The sequence below is a fragment of the Amphibalanus amphitrite genome, unplaced genomic scaffold, assembly GCF_019059575.1.
Source record: "Amphibalanus amphitrite isolate SeventyFive unplaced genomic scaffold, NRLGWU_Aamphi_draft 000026F_arrow, whole genome shotgun sequence".
NCBI lineage: Eukaryota > Metazoa > Arthropoda > Thecostraca > Balanomorpha > Balanidae > Amphibalanus > Amphibalanus amphitrite.
In genome coordinates, this window is record NW_024881522.1 from 76,615 (window position 1) to 100,630 (window position 24,016).

At 51.8% G+C, this 24,016-nt stretch overlaps 1 protein-coding gene across 3 annotated transcripts in view; it reads right to left on the reverse strand.

Moving 5' to 3' along the window:
- Window positions 1-22,171, reverse strand: part of LOC122363889 (rhotekin-like) — a 73,066-nt gene extending 50,895 nt beyond the window's left edge. The window contains exons 1-2 of one of the 3 annotated variants that reach the window (XM_043333714.1): window positions 22,019-22,171; window positions 2,806-3,018 (exon numbers count right to left, since the gene is read on the reverse strand). In XM_043333714.1, coding sequence (XP_043189649.1) covers window positions 2,806-2,952 — 147 coding nt within the window. In that variant the 5' untranslated portion in view covers window positions 2,953-3,018; window positions 22,019-22,171. Of the gene's footprint in view, window positions 1-2,805; window positions 3,019-17,842; window positions 17,915-22,018 lie in introns of those variants that run through there. The other 2 variants (XM_043333705.1, XM_043333698.1) reach the window with 2 other exon arrangements.
- Between the last annotated feature and the right edge of the window lie 1,845 nt (window positions 22,172-24,016).

Here is a 24,016-nt window from a genome sequence, read left to right on the forward strand (position 1 = left end):
GATCCGTGGGGAGCGGCCTGCGACGAATGATTCACACCACCCGGTCCCGACACAGCGGTACTGGGTGCCGCCCTGCGAACTGAACGGGTGGTCGAGCGTTCGAGGGTGTGGCGATATGTGCAAGGTGAGTCACGAATTCGCCACACTCCTTCCAACCTCTCCCTGGAGATGACGAGATTGAGACAGACCGAGACGCACCTTTCCGCCGCAAACACGACTGCATTTCACATCCTGTCCGGGTTTCTCAACAGGCAGACTTCACGGAGTGTCTGTCTGTCTTCCCGGGTGTCTCAGCCGACCCTTTACGGCATGGTATGACGAATGGCCACCTCCGAAACGAGCCGCGGCTCAGTTTGGAGTCACGAATGTAATGTAGTAACGAGGTAGCGTGACGTAGACGAGGTCCGTGACACCTGACCCTAACCTTCGTGTTGAGATAATGTAAAGGAAAATTTGTGAGGACGCAGAGATGCTGCGTCAAAAATGTTACACGCGAAAGAATAGACGGATAGGAAGGGAAATCGAGAGAAGTGACAAAAAGGAGATAACAGACAGGATGTGGAGGGCTGTCAAATGTGTGAGGAGATACAGGACAGGAAAGGGAGGGGACAACAGAGTGGCGCAAAGAGGATGGAAAGAGGGATGGAGAGAGTATGAGGAGCTGGTGAGAGTGGGAGCGCCAGAATAGGTCTGGACTCTGGCATCACCACAGTCGTGAGCCAAGACCATGAGCTACTGAAATAGAACCTCCTGAAAGCCAGGACGGAAGACACCCGATATATATCCAGGGGCCGCTTCTCAAGGTCGGGCACTGGAGACTCACCTCTGAGTTTAAATTTAGCGGAGATCTATAACTCACACGAGTGTGCCAGCTCTCTCGCCGAGTTTAACAAAGCGCGTCCGCATCTCAGTTCTCACCAAAACAGTTTAACGTAGCTGATCTCAAACGCAGCTTAGGGAAGACCCCTGTCCCAAGAGGTCAAACAAAGGGTTCCATTAGAAGTTTATAATGATGACACGTCAAGGTGTAGTCCAGACAGTTGAAGGGGACTCGCACACGAGGGGTCAAAATTAAAGAGTCATCTCACTCTCTTATCACCCGTCTGACCGCAGCCATTAGCATATTTTACGCTCAGCTGCACGCACAGACCCATCTGGGATCTCTTCGTCAGCGGTTATGGCTTGCAGGCGTGCACTCAAGGACTCGAGGTCGGTCCCTGCAGCACAGTGACGAGCGAAAGATGGACCCTGACGAGCAGCCTACAAACCCCGAACAGAGTCGGATTTTGAGCCGGCTTCCCCGCTGACCGATTTTTTTACCACCTGTTGATTTTCCAACATCTGTTGGCGACTGGCGTGACTGTGAAGTGGGACTGAACAGCAGAACAAGAGGAAAGGCGTGACGATGGAACATATCGCTATTCTGTGGCTAGACGGTGTAAGATCACACACCTGACCGCGACGGTTGCGGCGCGGGAGCGACTAACTGTTCGCGGTGACGGCAGCGATGACTTTGCAGGAAAACAGGCCGACCCAGTCCGTGGAACGACTCGAGACGACGCGACGTCGGGAACAATACAGCCCAGCCGCGAGAAGGGTACTCCGTCGAGGACATGAAAGGCTGAGAACGTGGCGGGCGGAAGACAAGAGCACGGTGTCGAGGAGCGTGACATGAACGCTGGATCCGTCCGTGACGGTGTTTACCCAAAGTCGAGTTAACACGTGAGCAGACAATCAGTGGTGTCACCAGTCACGTCTGACCCCGTTCAGCGGGTCACACATCGCACGCGTCCCACCACACTTCACTCGCTCACACTATCGACTCGCACCCACACACCATCCACCTCACCACAAACGAACGCACTCACTCACGCACACGCGCACGACCTCACCGGTACGCGCGCACAGACAGACAAACACGGTTGTCAGAGACATGCTCGTTGCCTGGTGTTGGTGAGGAGGGCGCGGGGGCGCCCGCAGCGGCGCGTGTCACCCAAACAAACAGCCAGACGGGGTAAACAGTGACACCCGCCCACGCCACGTCTGACTGGGCTGACGGCTCGGCTCTCAGCTGGCCTTGACCGGTCTGCACCAAATCTGCACTCAATCTGCACTTATTTTGTAACCATTCGCCACCCAGTGTGTGATCAATGTGCTCCCTCCAGTCTACGCCCTAACATTATATTTCAATGTGTAGCTCTAAAGAGGAAATTAAAGACAAGCGATATACATCTAATGTTTGTTTAGGGTCTGCAAAGTAAAATAACGTTTTAATATCTATATTCCACCAGCTTGTAACCGAAGCAAAAACGTTCAAAATGCAGTGATTCGAAATGATTGCCAGCAAACTTTTTTCACTGGTTTCAACAAACATTCATCAAACCTGTCATAGTATTTTTGCTCCCCACCTAATTAACAAACCACCAGCCATTCAATTACCCCAGCCGGTCAGTATTTTTAAAACAAGCAAGCACGATGACTGCAAATATTTGCACAGCCAAATGTCAACGTCCACAAGGCAGCGCCACGTCCGAACCCGGACCCACCGACAAACAGGAGGGCCAACAAATCGGTCCGGCGCGTCGTCACCGCACCCAGAGCAGCTAAGTTTCCTGCACAGTTCGCCGCTAACCCAGCCACCCCACAGCCGGCCTAACGGCTCTCCGATTTTTCCCCCAGCGCGCGCCTCGGTCCCGACTGGTGAAAGCGTCGACCGAAGGCCGATCATGGACCGTCAATTGCGCCGCCCGCTCCCGGAGTCCCCGAGACCTCCCGTGGGCAGGCAGTGGGTGGATCGTGCATTACCTTGTTGTTGTGTGCCAGCTGTTTGATGTAGTACAGATCCAGGTCCTGAATGACGTCCAGCTTTGGCGGCGAAATTCGCTCCCCGCGGCGTTCCTTGGCGCTACCACCACCGACCATTGCCGCCGGTGACGGAAAGCACGTGTTCATGACCTCTCACCACAGACCGCACTTGACCGCAGCGTCTGACCTCACTGACCCCGCTTGGCCTCGCTGCTGCACCGCGAGAAACGGACGGTTATTTCACTGTCGCGTGTGATCGGACGGCGGACGGCTCCAGCTCAGAGGGACGGGGGAACACACGGCACCCACCCCACCTCACTCCACCTCTCCCAAAGCACCACGCTGTCTTGTCGCCACCTCGAACGGTGCGCCCCTCACTCGACCACCGCGTAGCGCCGTCTGCGGCTATTTTCAAGCCACGCCGCCGCCGCACAGTAGGCCGGCCGGCCGCCAGGAGCGCTAGAAATGCCGAAAAATGAAACGTGCTCAGGGTGCAAAAAATTAATACCCACAGACTCGAAATTGATCATAGGATACGATGCCGTGCCGTGAATAAGTATGAGACCGATGTCACGGCCAATATTCAGCTCCGAACACAGTCTAACTGACGGTTAGGGAATGAAGCGGCTATCTGAACGATTTCGACTAGATTTTGAATTGCTCTTTTCTCATGAATGAACATCTTATTGGTGAAAATAAACGACTGCACATGATGCACACGGTTATTGTGATCATGTTCATAACCAATTTCATTGGGCTCACTCATCTGATTGCACTCTAAATAGTGAGTTTGCAACATGTTGCAGACATCTACATAAGCTTATATTCAATTAGACTTATATAAAAACGTTATTTTTGGCACCTAATTCTGACGGCATAATAAGATTGGGCAAGTGTTGTACTTTCGAACCGTTGTCGATTTTTTCTGCTTTTCGCTGCTAGTTTAGGAGCTATACTGGCATTTGCTGGGGTATTTTTATACCATCTGGTTGGGAGAGGGGTAGTGAACGTCCTTAGCCTATAACTTGCGAACAAATGGTCGCAGCGAGATGCGCATGGCAGCGATCGAAAGGTCTCAACAAGATGTGTTCGATTAGCATTTAAAACTTGTTTTAACCCGGCATTTGCTGGGGTATTTTCATAACACCACTTGCTGGGGGGGGGGGGGGGGGCCGTCAGACGTCCCCAGCCCATAACTCGAGAACGGTTAGTCGCAGCGGGACAGGCGAGGCGGCAAACGAAAGCTCTAAACAAGACGCATCTGATGAATACTTAAATTTGGTTCTCAGGTCAAACTTGAGGTCAAGGTCAGGTCAAAGGTAAAAAATAGGGGTTTTCATTTTGGGCCCCAGAGACCGAACTACCGACAGCAGCGAGCTCAAAATTTCTTGGCATGTGCCCAAAAGATGTAAGAAAAGTCTCATTGTGTCTAAAGCGAATTGGAGCACAGGTCAAGGTCAAGGTCAGGTCACCAAAGGTCACACAAAGTCGAATTTTCAAAATAACATTTAAATACCGTGTGACACATGTTTTTGGGGTAGTTTTGGACGTAGAACACGATGGTGGCAAGAATTTGGAGATTTGACCCCCGCAAAATGGTGAAAAAGTGAAAAAAGGGGTTAAAAATTCGAAATTTTCAAAATTCAAAATTTTGAATTCAAAACATGCTATCTGATGCAGTTTTATCTCAGGATTCCAAAAATGTCTTTTGTTTTGCTCTACGACCCCTATAAGTACCAAAAATTTGAGTTTGAAAAATGAAATTGGATATTTTGTTACTTTTTGCGCCCTCTATAGCAACCAAATATTGAGTTACGGACTTGAAATTTTGCATGCTGATTCTTCTTTTGATGCCCGAGGACAACTTGTCTCATTTTTTTGAAAAATTCAAATTTTTGAAAAAATCAAATTTTTCTCAAAATTTGGTTTGACATTTTGGACCCCTAAAACTCAATATTTTGAAAATCCGAGATAACCATCTTGTAGAAAATTCAATTTTCTATCGTTTGAGCCCTGAAAATTGCAAATTGCTTCATTTATATATCCTACAATAGGCAGGGGAGGGTCGATGCGAAGCCTTATATTCGCGATGGTGCAAAAACGGGGATGCGCATCGCGCTGAACTTTACAATAGCTTCTACAGGGGCATATTGTGATCGTATTCATAACCGAATTCATTGGGATCACTCACTTGATCCTATATATAGTAAGCTTGCAGCATGTTTCAAAAATATCAGAGGACATATTAAGGATACATTGAATTATATTTTTTTCAAACATGTGATTTCGTGCACCTAATTCTGACGGCATAATAAGATTGCGCTGGTGTTGTAGTTTCCAACCGTAGTCGATTTCTTCTGCTTTTCCCTGCTAGTTTAAGAAATATAGCCTTCAATATGAGGGGTTCTATATCCTACAACAGGCAGGGGAGGGTCGATGCGAAACATTATTTTCGCGACAGTGCAAAAACGGGGTTGCCCAGCGCGCTGAACTTTACAATAGCTTCTACAGGGGCATGTTGTGATCGTATTCATAAACGAATTCATTGGGATCACTCACTTGATCCTATAAAAAGTGAGCTTGCAGCATTTTTCAAAAATATTAGAGAAAATACTAAGGATACATTGAGTTACATTTCTTTCAAACATGTGATTTCGGGCACCTAATTATGACGGCATAGTAAGATTGGGCTAGTGTTGTACTTTCCAACCGTAGTCGATTTTTTCTGCTTTTCCCTGCTAGTTTAAGAAATATAGCCTTCAATATGAGGGTTTCTATATCCTACAACAGGCAGGGGAGGGTCGATGCGAAACCTTATTTTCGCGACAGTGCAAAAACGGGGATGCCCAGCGCTCTGAACTTTACAATACCTTCTACAGGGGCATATTGTGATCGTATTCATAACCGAATTCATTGGGATCACTCACTTGATCCTATATATAGTAAGCTTGCAGCAGGTTTCAAAAATATTAGAGGAAATATTAAAGATGTATTAAATTATACGTTTATAAAAATGTAACTTCGGGCACCTAATTTTGACGGTATAAAAAGATTGGGCTAGTGTTACACTTTCCAACCGTAGTCGATTTTGTATGCTTTTCCCTGCTAGTTTAAGAAATATATCCTTCAATATGAGGGGTTCTATATCCTACAACAGGCAGGGGAGGGTCGATGCGAAGCCTCGACCCTCCGATGCGAAGCCTCGACCCTCAGATAGAGAGAGAGAGAGAGAGAGAGAGAGAGAGAGAGAGAGAGAGAGAGAGAGAGAGAGAGAGAGAGAGAGAGAGAGAGAGAGAGAGAGAGAGAGAGAGAGAGAGAGAGAGAGAGAGAGAGAAAGAGAGAGAGAGAGAGAGAGAAAGAGAGAGAGAGAGAGAGAGAGAGAGAGAGAGAAGAGAGAGAGAGAGAGAGAGAGAGAGAGAGAGAGAGAGAGAGAGAGAGAGAGAGAGAGAGAGAGAGAGAGAGAGAGAGAGAGAGAGAGACAGGGAGACAGGGAGACAGGGAGACAGGGAGACAGAGAGACAGAGAGACAGAGAGACAGAGAGACAGAGAGACAGAGAGACAGAGAGACAGAGAGACAGAGAGACAGAGAGACAGAGAGACAGAGAGACAGAGAGACAGAGAGACAGAGAGACAGAGAGACAGAGAGACAGAGAGACAGAGAGACAGAGAGAGAGAGAGAGAGAGAGAGAGAGAGAGAGAGAGAGAGAGAGAGAGAGAGAGAGAGAGAGAGAGAGAGAGAGAGAGAGAGAGAGAGAGAGAGAGAGAGAGAGAGAGAGAGAGAGAAGATTGTATCCTTGACCAATTCATGTGTCGGTCATTAATGGAGAAACTGTGAGTGCCGGGAAGTGTGTTAAAATCTTACCAGGAATGACGCCTTTTGAACTCCTCAGTAAACTAAGTGCAGTGTATGCAAATTGCAACATGCATGCATGCATGGTATTAGAAGTCTTGAATTTACATCTTATTGGTGTGGTATCTCGCTAAACGTTGTAAATGAAATGTTTTCACAGTCAGTTGAACGATAACTCGAGCGCAAATAATTTCCAGCGCTCCTGGCGGCCGCCCGGCCCACTGTGCGCCGCCGCCGCCGCCCATTCAGCGGGTGGCCAGCGGCGCGGTGACGTCATGTGGAGTAATGACGTCACCAGGGGCGCCGTATTGGACAGTGCTGGTAGCTGGTACTACAGCAGGCAGCAACGGCGGTGGCTGAATGCGACGAATCCGCATGAATATCAAAGTTTATTTTGCCTGCTAGTTGTCAGCAATCGCAAGCACTGGATCTGATGATGCGAGTCTAAATCGTTGGGACCTGAAGACGGAGGCCGCCAAACGAATAAATCATTTTAAAGATGTTAAAATACCAAAATTATCGGCTAGGTGAAAGATATGACAGCTTGTCGTTTTTGGGAGATTGCCAAGAAATTGATAATAAATTAAGGATAAACAGGTCGTAAACAGAACACTTGGTACTCGGCCCCAGCCATGATTTGTGAGTTGATTCTGGAAATAAAGATCCCTTCTTTTCACCGAAATGAGGAAAAATATAGCAATGGCTTAGTGTCCCTTACTTACAGCAAGAGCTCAATATATAAATATTTACCTGAATATTCTACAATGCCAAACAAAAGCTGACCAGCTGCGTCCTGTTAAGCGTATTTCATAAATCGGGCCGGGGGACCAGCAGGCCAAACTAGCCCACCTCACGCACTGCGCGGTTGCCCTGTAAGAAAAACTGCCTTGCATGTCGCTCGGACGGCGCACATAACGCACTCGTCTACCCCCCGCCTCTGTGCGCGTGGCAGGCGGCGGGATCCCGCCGCGCACCGGAGTGGACCCAGCTGGGACTGGAAGAGGCTGACATACGACCCGGCACAGCGGACCAGCGACGGACGACGACTCATCACGACACAGCGTGAGACGGGGAGGTAAACACACGATCCCCGACGCATGGAGTTAGAGGCAAGGTATGAGATGCGTTGACTGAGACGTGAGCCCTGAGACGAGCGCGTGAGTCATGATGAACGTTGGACTCGCAGAATGACACGCAGACGTGGAAACGCAAGGGGGAGACACGCGGAATGTAATTTAGTGCACGGCGTGAAAATCACGGCGTGCTATGGTGTCCGTGAAACACTACAGGATGGGACGGAACGCTGGGAAAGCGTCCAGGATGGCACGGCTGGTGCCGCGCCTCGCCTAGGCGTGCCAAGTCACACCACTGCCGACCATGGAGCGGAAATTACGTCATCAGCTATCAGGGTCCAGGGAGCGGTGTGGTGTCTCGAGATACGTCATAAACCTCTGTGCTACGTCCATCCAGATTCTTCTTCTCTTCCGCTAAAGCAGAAGCCATAGCCTGGAAGGATGCTATTCCGTGATGTCACGCAACACAATGTAACACAGTGTGGCCAAATTGGTGATGTTGCGGGGAAAGTCACCCCCAATGAAAAGTATAATGACGTCCTCAGAAATTTTAAAATTACATCATCACGACGTTTTTGTCGTGAAAGCATACCTAACCTAGTGTAGGAATAAAGACTAAAAATGTTCCAATGTACGATTCGCACCGTCATACTCGTGCTGTCGCGCTTGCAATGTTTTTTTTTTTACATCTTTAATGATAATCTTTGGAGTTTTTTGTACTTTCCACCAGAACTTGACGTCAAGTATAGTTTTTCCACATTATCTGTAAAAACTGCACCTAAATTGAGGCTGAAGACTAGCTTTTTGAAAATAGTGACATCCTCGTACAACTTTTTTATACATCCTCCCCCTAACGCTAAACAAATTTGGCCACACTGATGTAACAACACGCAACATTACGTCATCCAGGCCCTTGCGACCAACTAAGAAGAGTAAAAAAAAAAAAAAAAAAACAGGCGGTGCCAACAGCCGGAAGTCGTGCAGTATACAAAGCTGGCCTGGCTCCGACCCCGTGCAATGCAATCGCCCAGTCGAATCATCTGGTCCGTCCACACCATAGAGCAAACCTCTGATCGGATACACTAAGACGAGCGCTGGCAGGCGAACCGAAACCCGAGAGACCACCTGAGGAGCCGAGCACCACCTGACCTAAATGACCGACCCGGTGAGCTCGCAGTTCCGGCTGCGGGCCACACCTGATCCCCCGCGAGGGGGATTCTCTGAGGCGGCGTACTAGGGCGAGGCGCTCTCCCCGTGCTCACTCGGGAGCCGGGACGGCCTCTCTGCTCGCACTGTCGGCGCCCGCTCGGGAGGTCAGGGATCCACTGGTCTGGCACTGTGCTCATTAGAAGGAATGCCGAGCCACCTGGCCCCCCGCTGCTGGTGTCGGACGGCCGGCTGAGCAAAAACCGACGCCACTTTGCCGCCGCCTCCCTCACCACTTCTGCTGCTCAGCACGGGATGTGGGACTCAGCAACTGCTGCGAGCTTGTGGGCGGTGTGAATTTACGGAGAAGTGAATTGTGTACGCATGTCACAGCATCGAAATGAAAAAGGTGCCACAAATGGCGAACTTAAGTCGAGCTTCCTTGCATTCACCAGGGGTTGTGCCTGATAGGCATTGTTAGGGAAGAGATATTGCAATTGCAAATGTTATCAAAATGTCGCGAATGGTCTGCACTAAGGTTATATGACTCATCATACGAAAATTCGTTTGGATAAGCAAAACTGCTGAGGTTGCAGTGGACATTCAGGATTGTAGCCTGCAAAAAAAAAACTTATCATTCGTCCTCAGTTTACACTTAACACACTTTCACCGAAGCCCTCTTATAAAAGTCCATCACCAGTATGCTGGCCTGAGACCACTCAACTCAGCCTTTCAGTCAAACTCTTCCCACAGAAGACCGTATCCCGACAGTCGGCTAGTTTATATTACGCCTCTCGCTCCTGCTAGCACTGAACCTTGTCCCATCCGCTGCAGAGCAGGCAGCGGTCAGCGGTCAGCGGGCGGCGGACAGCGGCCTGGTGTCGCCCATCTGATTCTGCACGACTCGCTGGCCAGGGATATAGAGCGTGTCCGAGGCCGCGCCGCGTCGGCCACCCCAGAAGGATCGCTGACCGTGAGCTCAAAGTGATGGTCACTGCTCGGAGTTACGAGCATGACCATTGGCCAGTGACGTGACCTGGAAAGACACGCATGTATAATAAACAAAATTAGGGAAGCAAAGCGGAAACAGTGAGAACATAAGGGATATCGTAAAAGGCATACAATGTGTGCCAAGGACTTTCAAAAGCTCATCACCACGGCCCATGGGAACATAACGAATAACGAGCATTTCCGTTAGTGCCAAGCCTCTGACGATTTTTCACCGCCTCCGAGGGCCGGGGCCACCCCACAGTCGGGTTTCCGCGTGCAGTCTCGCCAGCTCAGTGTCGATGCCAAACACATGCCACCGCTGTGAGGAGGAGGCGACGGTGGCAGGCGGTAGACAGGCGGGAGAGGCGACGGCGACGGGAGGGAGGGCATTGGCGGAGGGAGAGTGACCTAGCGCCGACGGGAGCCAGTGCCACCCCAAGGCGACTGGCGTCCTTCTATGGCGTCAGACCCACTCCTTTTCCGGACGTCCGCTAAGGATCACTGAATTTTGCTATTTTCCACTCTACGGGAAAGAGATATGCAGAGGTTCAAACGAATGCCAGTTTACAATTTTGAGGCATGCCAGAGGTTTTTCATTTCCGGCTATTCAATTATATGGCGATTATAATAGCATTACCGTAACTGCGGTTTGTCAGCTCTACCAACTATTCCCCGATTTCGCAGTAAGTTCCCATGTTCAAACGGCACCGCTCGCCTCAGCCGTGGCCTCCAGTCGTTCCCACGGACAGCCCGGTGGCCCAGTATGGAACTGCCGCACAGAGCGGGGACAGGGAGCCGGAGGACCGCCACCTTTCCGGGCCAGCTCGGCTTCCGGGAGGGCTGAGCCGCGCGGACCTGTATTACGGGACCGGGACAGCTGCAGGGACTGGACGGTCGGTACACGGTATCACAGCTCAGGTGAGGGCGAGAGTGGTTTAGAAGTCGCCAGGGTTCCCCATCGTTCACACCGACTTATAAAAACAAAATGGGTAATAAAAAGCATGAGTGCTAAGCTTGTGGAAGCCTTAAAGCATCAAAACTGAAAAAAAATATTACATAAGTTAAGGACAACAATTCAATTAATAAATTATGTTCATATTTAAACGAAGGCTCATTACTATTGACTACACTACATCCATTCATCAGAAAAATCATCGTCCATTTAACGTCTGGCCTCAGCTGTCATGGGTAGACGACAGTGACAAATCGCCTCGCGAGCCCCTCCCTCCCCATCGCAGGCACTCCTGACACTACTTCCGCCATCCAACGGACGCCCGACTCGCCGACTGACTGACCGTGCTATTTCTGTCGTCCCTGGGCGCGCCGGAATCGTCTACTTCCCGTGCCGGACCACACGCACTAGACGCCTACCGCACCGGTAGACGAATCCAATGCACACAAACCGACGCACAATGTCAGCAGACCCGTCAGCGCCAGCCCAAAGAGCAATTCATCATGGCTGGGGCCGTCGACGGGAAGTTACACTAACCCAGTTGTGCTGGTCAAAGATATCATTCATACCAGCTCATCACGCACCTTCAAAGCGAGCGCTGCCGTTGAGGGACCGAAGGGGTGTGGAAAGCCGCGTCGGCGCGACGGGACCCGCTCACAGGTGCGGTGATTGATGGTGCCATCACTCAATACCGGGTTGCATAAGCTCTCCGAGCCTCTCCGGTTGACAGGTGCCTTGTTCGGGGATTAGCAGCCGATGATGGCCGACCATGAGAGGGCCGGTTTCTCTGCAAGCTGGGACGGGAGCTTCTGTGAGCTCAGTGGCAGCAGTGTCAGCAGCAGTAGCAGCGACGCCGGCGGAGTTTGAACCGGATGGCATTATCGCCACAGCCAACCTCCCACCAACGCAGTGAGGTCACCGACATCCGCAGGTCAACCGCCGGAGTCGGGGTGCTCCCGATAAAGGCCGAGACAATGTCGGGAGGAAGGAAGGAAGGAGACTGACAGACGGATGGTGGAGGCCGGACGGGGGCAAGACGACGCCTGAACTGACCGGATATCGACACGATCCCACGCGACCAGCCGACGCGACGGAGAGACGGAGGAAAAAAATACAAAAAAATATTCAAGCCCTTCTAAGGCCAAGCAGATTTTTTTTCAACAGGCCACTCACTGCAACCACCGCAATAGTGGTAAATTTCAGAGAGTGAGCAATATTTCATCTGCCCGACCACAAACTGCACGGGAGCTGTGAGAGCGGCGAGACCTCTACCCCGCGGTGCTGTATCGTGTCTGACCCGCGGGTGCGTCGGTCAGAGTCCCTCGGTCACGTCCGTCCAACAGAGGGACCGGCCAGCGCAAACACGTCCCCACCCACCCGGCGGCCGACAGAACGGGCCGATCGGACCACCCAGCCGGACCCCGCGCGGCGCCGAGCTGGGTCAAACGGGTGGGTGGGGGTGATCAGAGAGCAAACGCAGGGGAGATAACGGTCATCAGACTAGAGGTGGCAAAATGTGGACCCGAGGACCCGGTCCAAAGAACCAGTCTGGACCCATATGGGTCCAGACCGGTTCCGGGAAATTTTCTGACGGGTCCAACCGGGTCCTTCCATAAACTATACATCTTGCACACTACATATTATTGCAAAATATGAAGTGAAGGAAGTGAATGTTTCTTTGCGCACAGTACCCAATGAGTATTTTCAGTGGGAAATAGGCTGTTTTACATGATGCAACTAATGATACTTACAAGTAGTTTGTATTAATTGACTTTTGGGGAACGGGTCCAACTGGTTCCGATTCCAACTAAGACCGGGTCCGACTGGTTCCAGAAATGTCCAGCCGGGTCTGGTTCGAGTCTGGTTCCCAAAATTTTCATCTTTTGCCACCTCTACATCAGACCCACTCCCGCCGCGAGAGAAATGACCTTAGATGCAGCATAATTGCATATTGCACAGCACGGGTTGAGTTGAGAGCTCAAACTCATCGAGTCCCGTGTGGCTTCCACCGAGTGTCATTGCAGCCTCACAGCAAAAATTCGAGGCGGCGTTTCAAACAGCATGACTATAGAGTTATAGACTACCCACCATCGCTCATACCGGCGACTATATACGGCGGCGAAAAAAGGTGCAGAGTCATGAGCTGCGTTCATGACAGTCCAGCGGGACAGAATCCGGTCCATCGTCCACCACAACGTCCGCAGCGCACTGCAGCGTCTCATGAACGCTTGTGGGCGGAGGAAGGGCATGTCAGCTGTGACCGCAGCGGGTCTGGACTCTGGACTGACCCGTGCCGGACCGGACTGTCGTGACATAGTCCGGTTTGTTCAGTTCATTCGACCCGATGGTCATGTCATGGTTGAACCGATGACCGAGATCAGTTAGACACGATATGCACCATAACGTCCCCCACATGCATCACCAAGACGGCTAGACCACGCCGCCCTCCGGCTAGCTGCACTACCGTCGTTCCGGCCAACGGCAGCGGCGGCGGCTGGGAAAACAGTCACGCCACGATTGAGACGCTTTGCGGCGATCGCCGGCGCACCAGTGTGCCATTTCTGTCGCCATCGGGCGCCGCCGTCATCGCAGCTGGCAGTATGTACGGTGCCGCCGGCGACGGGCGGGCCCGAATTCGAGGCACGTCCGCGCCGCGTTGGTAACCGCTGCGCCAGATATGCAGATGGCTTCGTGCGGCGGATGTGGCGAACGCGACGCGGTGTGTGACGTGTGAGAGATGCCCGTCGTGATGCTCGTGTCTTCTCCGTTAGGGCAAGTTCGCGGCATGAACAGCGGGGTGTGAGACTCGTGAGATCACCCCTCCGCGAGGCGCCCTGTGGAGATCGCTCCACCATTCAATCTTCCTCGCAGTGACGGGAACGTTCCCCCTCCCCGACTCGGACACCCCAGGTCGTGGCGCTCGGGTCAGCGCACAGTCAGTGTCCCCCCAAGAGCAGCTATCGGCACCACATCTCCACCGGTGTGTCAGGGTGGGTCGGCACGCGTCCCATGTGTGGCTCTAGGTGCGCCGAACTTTCGGTCACGCCCGTCGCTGAAATACCCAACTGACGCGTCCCTGAGGCTCAGCAGACAGTCCCCGCCGGTCCGCCCCAATCCTGGCGTGTCCCTGGCCTGGGAGCGACAGCTAGGACTAGTCTGATCCAGATGCGATCGGAGATAGCGCCTCACTAATGCCGCTCGCCAGGTCAAGGCTCGAACGCGTACGAGCTGGGATGATCGGCAGGATCGGGCCTACTGCACCGCACCGATAATCCACTCAGGTCCAGCGAGAGCACGCGATGGTGACCGTCGGAACTCGGAAATCCGCCGCCGGAAGGCCAAACGACGAGCTTGCACGAGACAGGAATCAGACGAGCCGGCGGTGCTGCCACGCTGAAAACCGGTATCCAATGCAGAGCTAATGTCTGGAGGCACTCCACCCGACTCGACTCCAGCCAGGCGAGACCGCAAATGCCACTCCCGTGAGCGCCGCCCACACCTGTGCAAAGATCAACATACGATGGCGCGACCATTTGAGGGCGCGAGGGCGGTGTCGTTGCGCTTAAAGGCGTTGCAGCTGATGTGATTTCATGACCGTAATGGATTTCTTGTTGCTGTTGACTCACGTACCACTCCGAGGGCGATATGTGATCGTTTATGATATTTAAGGGGCTACAGCATACCACCACCCCTCAATCATCACCAACAGCACCTAACCACGCCATGTGACCCGCTGAAGTTCTGCGCCTTCCCAGCACCCTGTGTGGGCTCGAACCAGCTCACTAAGCCCCGACAGAGCATTGGCGGAGTAAACACTGCAGCTCCCATGAATTAGGATAAACAGACAGCGGCGCACGGTCGGCGGTCCGACTGGCATGGGTCGGTGGCCAGCCCAGCCGCTGAGCTGAGCGGGTAGGGTTTCACGGACGGGGGGGGGGGGCGAACTTCCGGGTGTGCACTGTGTATGTACAGAGCGATGGGGCGGATGGGCGAAGGACCGCCTGTCTGGTGGGATGTGCCTCTTTGTATCGCTTCCTCTCGAAGAAAAGTAGAAGATGGCTCATCTCGGGAAAACGAGGATGATTCAAAGAAATTGTTTTACGAAGTTGAGCGGCTTGGATATTAGCCAGGGTATTCATTGGCCATTTCGAATCAGAAAACACCATCCGCTCGATCTCTGCATTCGAAGACACATCGCCTTTAGTCATCCAACCAGCCGCAGCAGCAAATGAAAAGTTTGATGAGTGCGTTGTTGGGTAGTCTGCGCTCGAACAGGACGAGGCTGCCGCCCACCAATCAGCCGCTGATTGGGCACCAATCGAGCCACTGATTGGTCGAAATTCGACAGTCGCCACAAAACACGCACCGCGCGGTCAACAGAGGGGAGGTAAAACACGTCCTTTGCGACGCCACGCTATTGTCACTGGTGACAAGACGCGTTATATTCATCTGCCTATAAGCAGAATGAACGACTGCAACTTCAATTCATGACAGAATGAGAAGCTGTAGTCAAATGATGGATGGAATAGCGCCAAGAATGGAGCCTAGTGGACAAATCGCCGTGAATCAGCTTTTGCGTGAGCAGATGGAGGAGACTGTTAACATCTTCCACAAACCGGATCTCGGACTTATCCCAACACTACCTGCAACAGACTGCAGTAGCACCAATTGATTGGCGAGACAAGATGCCTCCGTGAAAGGCAGAGTTTCGATAATAGCGCACAGGCACTATCTCTACCCCACGTTGTCACCACGGATCTAACATCACAAGAAAATCCCCGTGACGTCATTAGGGACAACAGTTCGCCGGTTTATGGTTTTTGTCGCCGGCGGTTTATTGGTTAGGTTTTGCGCGTCCGTGGTTGTGTGCTGACCGCGCCGCTGTGTGGAGAAGAACGGAAGAAAGGAGACCGACTGGTCGGCTGGTGACCCGCGCCCACAAACAGCCGCTGCTGGTTTATAAACATCGCGTGATTAGAACACGCCTGCTGGAAATAAATCACCAGGAGTCCGACAACCCAGTGGGTGGTTCTGGGTTGGATATTACAGTTTACGATTACATGATGGCAATGACTTTAAGGCGTATCGATGGCTGTCAATCAGTGTCTAACTTCTGAGCAAGCATTTGGGCAAAATGCGCTGACTTGTATTGCTTTAACACCACACCATCACCTTTTCAACTAAACCTGAAACAGGTAGGTACCTTATCACGTAGAAAGTCCCGACTAAAACCCCACCAACCCCTTACCCGCTCTTCAAAATAATCCTGAAACGATTACGGTACCCACCTTTCAGTGATTTCACACGTGTAAACAAAATGCGCTGAGCAATGAATAAACGATGAGTCGCTTACCTACATGAATAAAGTTCTCCTATAATGACTGAAAACAATGCATTTATGCAAATACTACCGTCCAGGAATCACTCTGGCACGGGGTAATGGCCATTTTCGAACATAACGACCACTTTGCTCGTGCTCCACCCATCGGAGCGTATTTCACGGAGAAGATATCCCCCGGCCCTGCCCCCTCACCCCATGAAATAAACAACACAACCGGTCGTCACCCAGCAGACGAAGTCCCTCTACCACCGACGGGAGCGGGATGGGGGCAGGATGGGGGCAGGACGGGAGGACGGGGGGCAGGATGGGGCAGGATGGGGACCGGTCGACACCCCGATGACGTCATCTGGCGTCAGCCAATCCCCGCACCCCGGAAGGAGCAGCGACATCCGTTATCAAGTGGGGCGGAACCCAGTAGAGACGTGGAGCGTTGCAAGCCATACCTACACATGGAACCACGTAGCACGTGTCAAATGAGGAGATAACAGATGCAAGCTGTGCGAGGCTGGGTCGAGATGTGCCCGTGATCTCGTGACATTGGTGGGGCATGAGAGATCGGATCAGCATCACGATTACCCTGCATAAATTAACGGAGCCAATGCATTTTGCAATTCTGTCCAAACCAGTGACAGTAACGCATTGATCAAATCACTCCTCTATTTTCCTTAAGAAAAGGCGCTAGTGCTGCAGGCGTTGTTGGACACCCAGCACACCTTTTCACGCCGATCTCGGCAGCAGGTGGTGGAAGCGGTTCGTGTTCACCGCTCTCTACTAACCCCGTCGGCAGATTGGCCGTCTACCTATACCTGGCCCGTGGGAGAGGGACAGGGGAGGGGAGGGGAGGGGAGGGGCGGACAGCTGGTCCGGCGCCGACCGGTGGACCGTTGGACCGCGCGTGGCAGCTGCCGCCCCACGGACAAGAGGTGCCCCAGGGCCCGTTCGAACTCGGAACCTGGGCTTCACAGCCCATACCGAGCGTCAAGAATCACAGAAATTCTCTAATCAGTGATACAAACATTCACTAGCGCCACAAGTGACACCCTGAGAAGGCAACGAGACCGAGTCCCGATGAATTTGGGCTTAGATTGCCTTAGATTGAGAATGACAGTGGCAGTGCAGGGATGGTGAGAATGATTAAGATCCTGAAAAATCTTCACGAAACTACGCCTGAAAGAGCAATGCAATAAAAATAGCACCATTAGAAATGCTTTTTATAAGGTATCGGCTTTATTACCCGTAAATGTCAATACGACGGAGACGGATCAGGGCATCCCAGTTCAAGTATAACTTCAGGGACGCATAGATAAATGGAAACGTAGCAAGCCGTCGAAGGACACAAGCGCACCAAAGTAGATCCCCCACTGACCATTACCGCGAGATGCTGTGGTAATGCCTTGCGGTAAGACATGTACTACTTCGTGAAGCCACCAAAAACCTACATACTATGACTGAGCGTATGATACCCCTGTTCTAGTCGCGTAAGATGCACCTCTGCTCTCGTCACACCTTTCGCTCTGTCCTCGACTCTCAACTCTTCGAGCTGACAGCGGCTGTGGCGGCCGATTCAAACGAAGACGGAGGATGGCACCACGCGGGTCGACCTTACCAGATGTGGGGTGGGGCCGGGTGGGGCGAGATGGGATGGGGATCACAGGCCGTCCGATCACACGCACAAAGTGCCTCACTCGCTCAGTTTTCTCCACAGAACAGCAACTACACCCACCACGTGAACCGAGGCCGACAGCCAACTGGCGGCTGGGGCTGGGACTGGGGAGGGCGGACGGACGCGGCAGGCCCGGTTCCTACCGCCACCTGGCTGGGGAGCTCGCCCAGCCGGCACAGGTAGAGACATCTATCGGACGCCATGGAAACTAGTCATTGACAACAGCCCAGGGATGCGGGGCATAACATGGCATAACCTTGGGGTCTTGAGGACAACCGGGACAACCCTGTCCCTCAACAGCTGAATAAGTTGAATTAGTCCGAGCCTCCCCCCCCCCCCCCAGTTCGTCATTCCGGTCGTTCCGAGCTGTTTCGTGCCTTACTGAACTGGAGCTTCGAGATTATGGCGTATTCAGTTCAGGAATCTCATGAGTGTGACCCTACATGTCAGATTCATTTAAACTACGTACCTAAATTCCCGGTCTTTGGGTCTCAACTTCGATGGTGCCCCAATATATTTTCTACGACTTCCCACGCCCTCAATAACTTTCGCTGACAGTCGTTCGATTACCGATCAATTAACCTTCGCCCCAGGGGGGGGGGGGGGGCACATGTTACCACCCTGTCGCGTGTTTTGCGTGTGAATAAAAAACCGCGGCGCGTAGCTTTCTGCACATCAATTTTGGACAATGTGTGAAATTTTTGACACCAGGTCATGTCAGATCAGGTCACCAGGTCAAGTTAACTGACCAAGCCTAAAAAAGTTTGCAATCATGTCCAGCCTGTAGTGTTTGTCAGAGAGGTTTTAAACTTGGTGGATTGCGTGATGTTATGGGGGCCTATAACTTGTATATCTCGGATTTTTTTATATCCGTGACCTAAGGTCAGGCCAGTGGCGGGACCTTTCCATTTTAAGTCAATGGAGAAAAACGAAAATGCATCTAGATCCATATGTACGCATAGGAACAGTCCAAATATTTCAGAATCACAATGATTTAGACCACCCGTGACGACCAAGATGTCTTTTTTGCTGATGGCCTCTAGAAAGGTCACCCGAGGACCGAGGTCATTTGAGGCTACACACAGATTTTTACCAATAACTCTCAATTGGAAAGAGATAGAACGCTGGGGATGGCCTCATTGTGTTTGTCTTGCCGAGACGCATCGACTGATATGCAGCATGACCTTTTCCGGTCAGGTCAGGATCTTGACCTGAGGTCAAATTTTCAAGTTGACCTTTTAACCCGGCACCGCCTGGGCTATTTCCGTACCCACGACAGCCTGGGGGGGGGGTCGGATCCGACCCCCCCCCCCTGTTATCTCGAGAACCAATGGTCGTATCGAGCCCCGCGAGGCGGCGTTCGAAAGGTCTCTACGAGACCTTCCCAAAGCACTCTTAAAGGGACTATCCCACCTTCTAAAATGTTGGTAAAACCAGTTAAATTATGCCCGACTTTATAGATTGGATGACCAGGAACACGGTTCTGGCATTTATTTTTCATTAAACATCTTAGGCTTCCCATATTCCAAACACAAACTTTCAAATATGTGACGTCACAGCCCAAAATTACCTCCTTCCCCAGGCCACATTACTGTCATAAAGCTGATTCTTTTTACTCTGTAGGCACCACAACAAAGTTCAGACCAAGTTTTAAGCGATTTTTCAACGAACAAACCCATTTAAATCAGAATGACTAAACGAGGTGACGTCACACTAACGGTCGCTCTATGTTGAAGATAGGGCCTTGCACAAGGCCCATTTTCAAATGAAGGGAACGAATTTCTTCAACACCAAGAGGCCGCGGGGGTTGCAACCTAGATAGATAGTGGTTTCTGAACCTCGCCGCAAACTTGGCTATCTCAACTCAAACCCCATGTTAAAGGTGGGATAGTCCCTTTAAGATTTTAAGATTGAGGTCAACTTTCGGGTCAAGGTCAGGTCAAAGGTCAAATTCTGGGGTTTGCATGATTAGGCTTACGGACAGCGGAATCGATAGCTGCTGCTCGAAACTCACCAAAAATGACCTCAAAGGCCTAGTGAAGGTACCATGTGCGTATAGGGGTCATACTAAGTACGGGTCAAGGTCAGGTCAGGTCACGAAAGGTCACGGTTTTTACTTTCTGCTACATGGGCGTGCGACACATGTTTTATGGCTTATTTTTCACGCCGAATCCGATGGTAATGGTTATATGTAACCCCAAGTCACTGTGTTGGTGATAAGTGTGCATTGAAAGCATAAAAAATCGTTTAAACCATACATAACTAAACGAGGGCTAAGAAAAAAAGACAATTTTTCAACTTTTTATTTTTGACATAAATATGCACTTTTCTAGACCGGCTTTGTCCCAGGAATCTAGTGGTGCCATTTATTTTCACATGCGATGTTCAGAAGTGCATCTAATTCACGAAAATGCTTATGACGTCACCATGCCCTATGCATGTTGGAGCTATTTTTTACAATTTGGGGGTCAAAAATCAAGATAGAAAGTTGAAATTTGGGACATCTAATGTTCTAATAGAGCTCTACAACATATATTCCGGTTTTTTGGAAATTCCGAAAATTTTGGATTTTATAAGCTGTTTTCCAAAAAATATAGTTTTTTAAATTTTTAGGGGTGAAAAATGCATTTTATGGTAAATCCGAGATAGCCATTTTGAAGAACTCGTCGAGCTGCGTCTTTTCATGTCCTTAATTTGCAACTTGTTTTTAACCCTGATTATTGGCGATTTTTTAAACATTTACCACTTTTTGACTAAAAACGCCATGTAGTTACATCACTAAAATCGATATATCTAAAAAAAATTGGAAATTTTTTCTTAAAAATTGCACAGGAGACGTCAAATTGATGGAGGAGAAGGTATGCCAAGTTTCAAGTAGATAGCGAAAGTGGTTCATGAGTTATTCAAGAAAAACGGAGGGGGGGGTCGGATCCGACCCCCCCCCCCAGGCGGTCGCGGGTTAAGGTCAAATTATAGTTCATTCGACGCGTCACGGCGAGAGGAACACGATTCTGGCATAAGAAATGTCGTGATTTTTTTTTTTAGTTAAAAGTTATTGTCGAAATACACTTCGTAAAACAGCTATTTTTGGAGTCTGCCCTCTGGAGGCTAAACCGTTGACCTGAGGTCATTTTTGATGATGACCTTATCATAAGAAGAGTTCAAAAACTATCGATTGCTTTTCCATGCGTTTTTCTAGCTATCGTAGTTCCTGAGAAAATGACATGTTTTCTGACAAATATAATGACAATTCGCAAATTTTGACCTTTGATGACCTCTGGTGACCCCAATATTGCTGTAAGATGAAAAATGACTGAAATACTTTCAAACGTACGCATTGAGAGCTATCGACTGCTTTTTATCGCGTATTTCTAGCTCTCTTAGTTTTTGAGTTAGAGGTGGGTGGTACCATATATGCCCCCTCCCCCCCCTCCCCCCCACTAGGGCGAAGTTGGCTGAGACCGCCACTGGGGCGCGGGTTAATTATCCGTTCCACCAAAATATCCCCCTCCCCCAAAGAGCAGCTGGGTCCAACTGAAAAAACGAACCATAGTCTGTATTCTGTAGTAGGTATAGGGCTAGGGCAATTCTTGTGAAATGGATTCATAGAAGTAAGTGTCCCACAAGTTATTTTTCAAGGCGTGTGTTTAAACGGTTTAGAGGTCAAAACATTGACCTACGGTCAAAGCTGTTGACATCCCACAGACAGGATTTTAGCTTAGGCTAAAATTCGGAATCGGGATCACCAATGCGGACCAGAGGCCAGTTTTACCAACAAAAAAATAGCCGCCTGCCGTAATTTTTATTTCACGCACGGAGCGTAAAGGATAAAGCCCTATCCGCTTACAAGCCCATCGCGTTTACGCTCCGCTTCGTATGTGAAACGGCCTTAGGCAAAAAAAAAAACCGGCAGGCGGCTTTTTTTCTGTTGGCGGCTTTTTTCAGTTCTCTGCGCGCCGCGCCCCTGGTTGGCTGCGGCGCCGGGAGCTCCGCTCCCTCCCTCCCTTGCCGCTCTGGGCCTCGTCCTGCCTCCACGAGCGAGTGTTTTGAGTGAGTGATTGATTGATTGAGTGGTGATTAATTGCATGAGTGGTTTCCTGACTGCGACTACGAGTGGCTCCCGTCACGTTTGTGCCGAGTCGTCGTCGTTATGCACCGTGACCTCGCCCGTCACTTGGTGTTCCTGGCGTTGACTTGCCTGCTGGTGTCGGCTGCCGGGTCTGCTTCGCTCGGTCGCCGCTGGGCGGCTCCGCCGCCACCACTGCTCCACCGTCACGACGTCGCTGATCGATGGGCCTGTCGCTGTGCTGCGCAACGTCCGCCCCCGCCACCGCCCCCGCCGCCGCAGACTGGCTATGGCGGCCGCGGCCTTGACCGGCACCCGGGCGGTCACGTGACCCGGCGCGGCAGGCGCGGCGCCAGCGCCAGGCGCCGGGGGTGCAGAGGGGGCGGCACGTGGCGGCGCTCAGGCTCCGGTGGTCGCCAGCGGAGCCTACTTATGGGACTCATCAACATACAGTCCCTACTTCCCAAGACCGTATCGCTGCAGCACGACCACCTCAACAGGCTCGATTACGACGTTTGCGCCATTACGGAGACATGGCTTCGGCCCGCCACTGCGTCCCGGCTGGTCACCTTCCCCGGGTACGCGCTGTACCGTGCCGACCGGACCGGCGGCGCGGGTCATGGCGGGGTGGCCTTACTGATACGCGACCATATCACGGCGTCTGTCATCTCTCAGCCGGCCTCAGATTGTGACGACTGTCGACTGGAATCGCTGTGGGTGCGCGTGAAGCCCGACTCCGGCCGGCACTTCTGTGTTGGCGTTGTGTACCGGCCTCCGAGGCGTTCGGTGTCTGCAGTGAACGCGGATATCCAGGAGCTCGAGATGCAGTTCCAGCGGGTTTTGCTGCGACACTCCGGACCTGTATTTATAATGGGGGACTTAAACTGTAATTTACTTGACACAACGAGCAATGCCGGAAAAGACCGTCTTTTAGAAATGTTTCAGTCGTTCTCTTTATCGCAGTTTGTGACGCAACCTACTTTTTCCTCAGGCTCGCTTTTAGATGTGGTGATTTGTAACTCTAGTGACGTCGTAAAACGTGTTCACGCTTTTAAGTGTACTTTTAGCCCTCATTACTTTGTCCGGATACTTTTACATTTACCGAAACCCCGTAAACGGCCAATACGCATTCAAACGCGTGTTCTGAAACGCATCAATGGTCGAAGTTTTCATCATGCTTTGCGCCTTGTTGACTGGTCGGGTGTTTTTAGCTGTGCATCTGTTTCTGACAAGTGGTTTTACGTAACTCAGCGTCTTTTACCGGTACTCGATAGGTTTGCCCCGTTGAAAACGGTATCGATCATGAACCCGCGCGCGCCACCTGTCACCCCGGCGACCCTTGACCTGATGGCCCAGCGGAGGGGCGTGCTGCGCCGTGAGGGGAGGTCATCGGCTTTCCGAGAGCTTGACCGGCGCGTCAGGTCGGCGATCAGGCGTGACAGCCGAACGGACATCGAGGAGAGACTGCGAGAGCAGGGGAGCAGCGCTCTGTACCGTACCGTCCGCCCGCTGATCGCCAGTAAACGGAGCAGCACTGCCGCTCTGCCGACTGCTACACCAGATGAACTGAACTCGCATTTTGTGAATGTGGGGCCCCGTGTTGCTGCCGATCTTTCTAGCCGCGGGGCAGTGGCGCAGCCAGGGGGGGGTCAGAGGGTCAGCTGACCCCCCCGAAATTTCTGTCGGGGGCCCGCTCGAGAGAGAGAGAGAGAGAGAGAGAGAGAGAGAGAGAGAGAGAGAGAGAGAGAGAGAGAGAGAGAGAGAGAGAGAGAGAGAGAGAGAGAGGAGAGAGAGGTCCTAATCTAATCGGACGAGCCCGCTTCGAGAAATGCCTACTGGGACACCACGGGTGAGGGGTCGGCCTGGGGCCCCAGGTGGACGGGGCCCGGGCCCCGGGTGGATGGGGCCCAGGCCCCGGGTGGATGGGGTCCAGGCCCCCGGGAGAACGGGCCCGGGCCCCCTGGGTGGATGGAACCCGGGCCCCCTTGGATGGGTCCGGGCCCCCGGGTGGATAGGGCCCGGGCCCCGGTGGATGGGGTCCGGGCCCCCCGTTGGATGGGTCCGGGCCCCCTGGGTGGATGGGGCCCGGGGCCCCCGGGTGCATGGGGCCCAAGTCCCCGGGAGTACGGA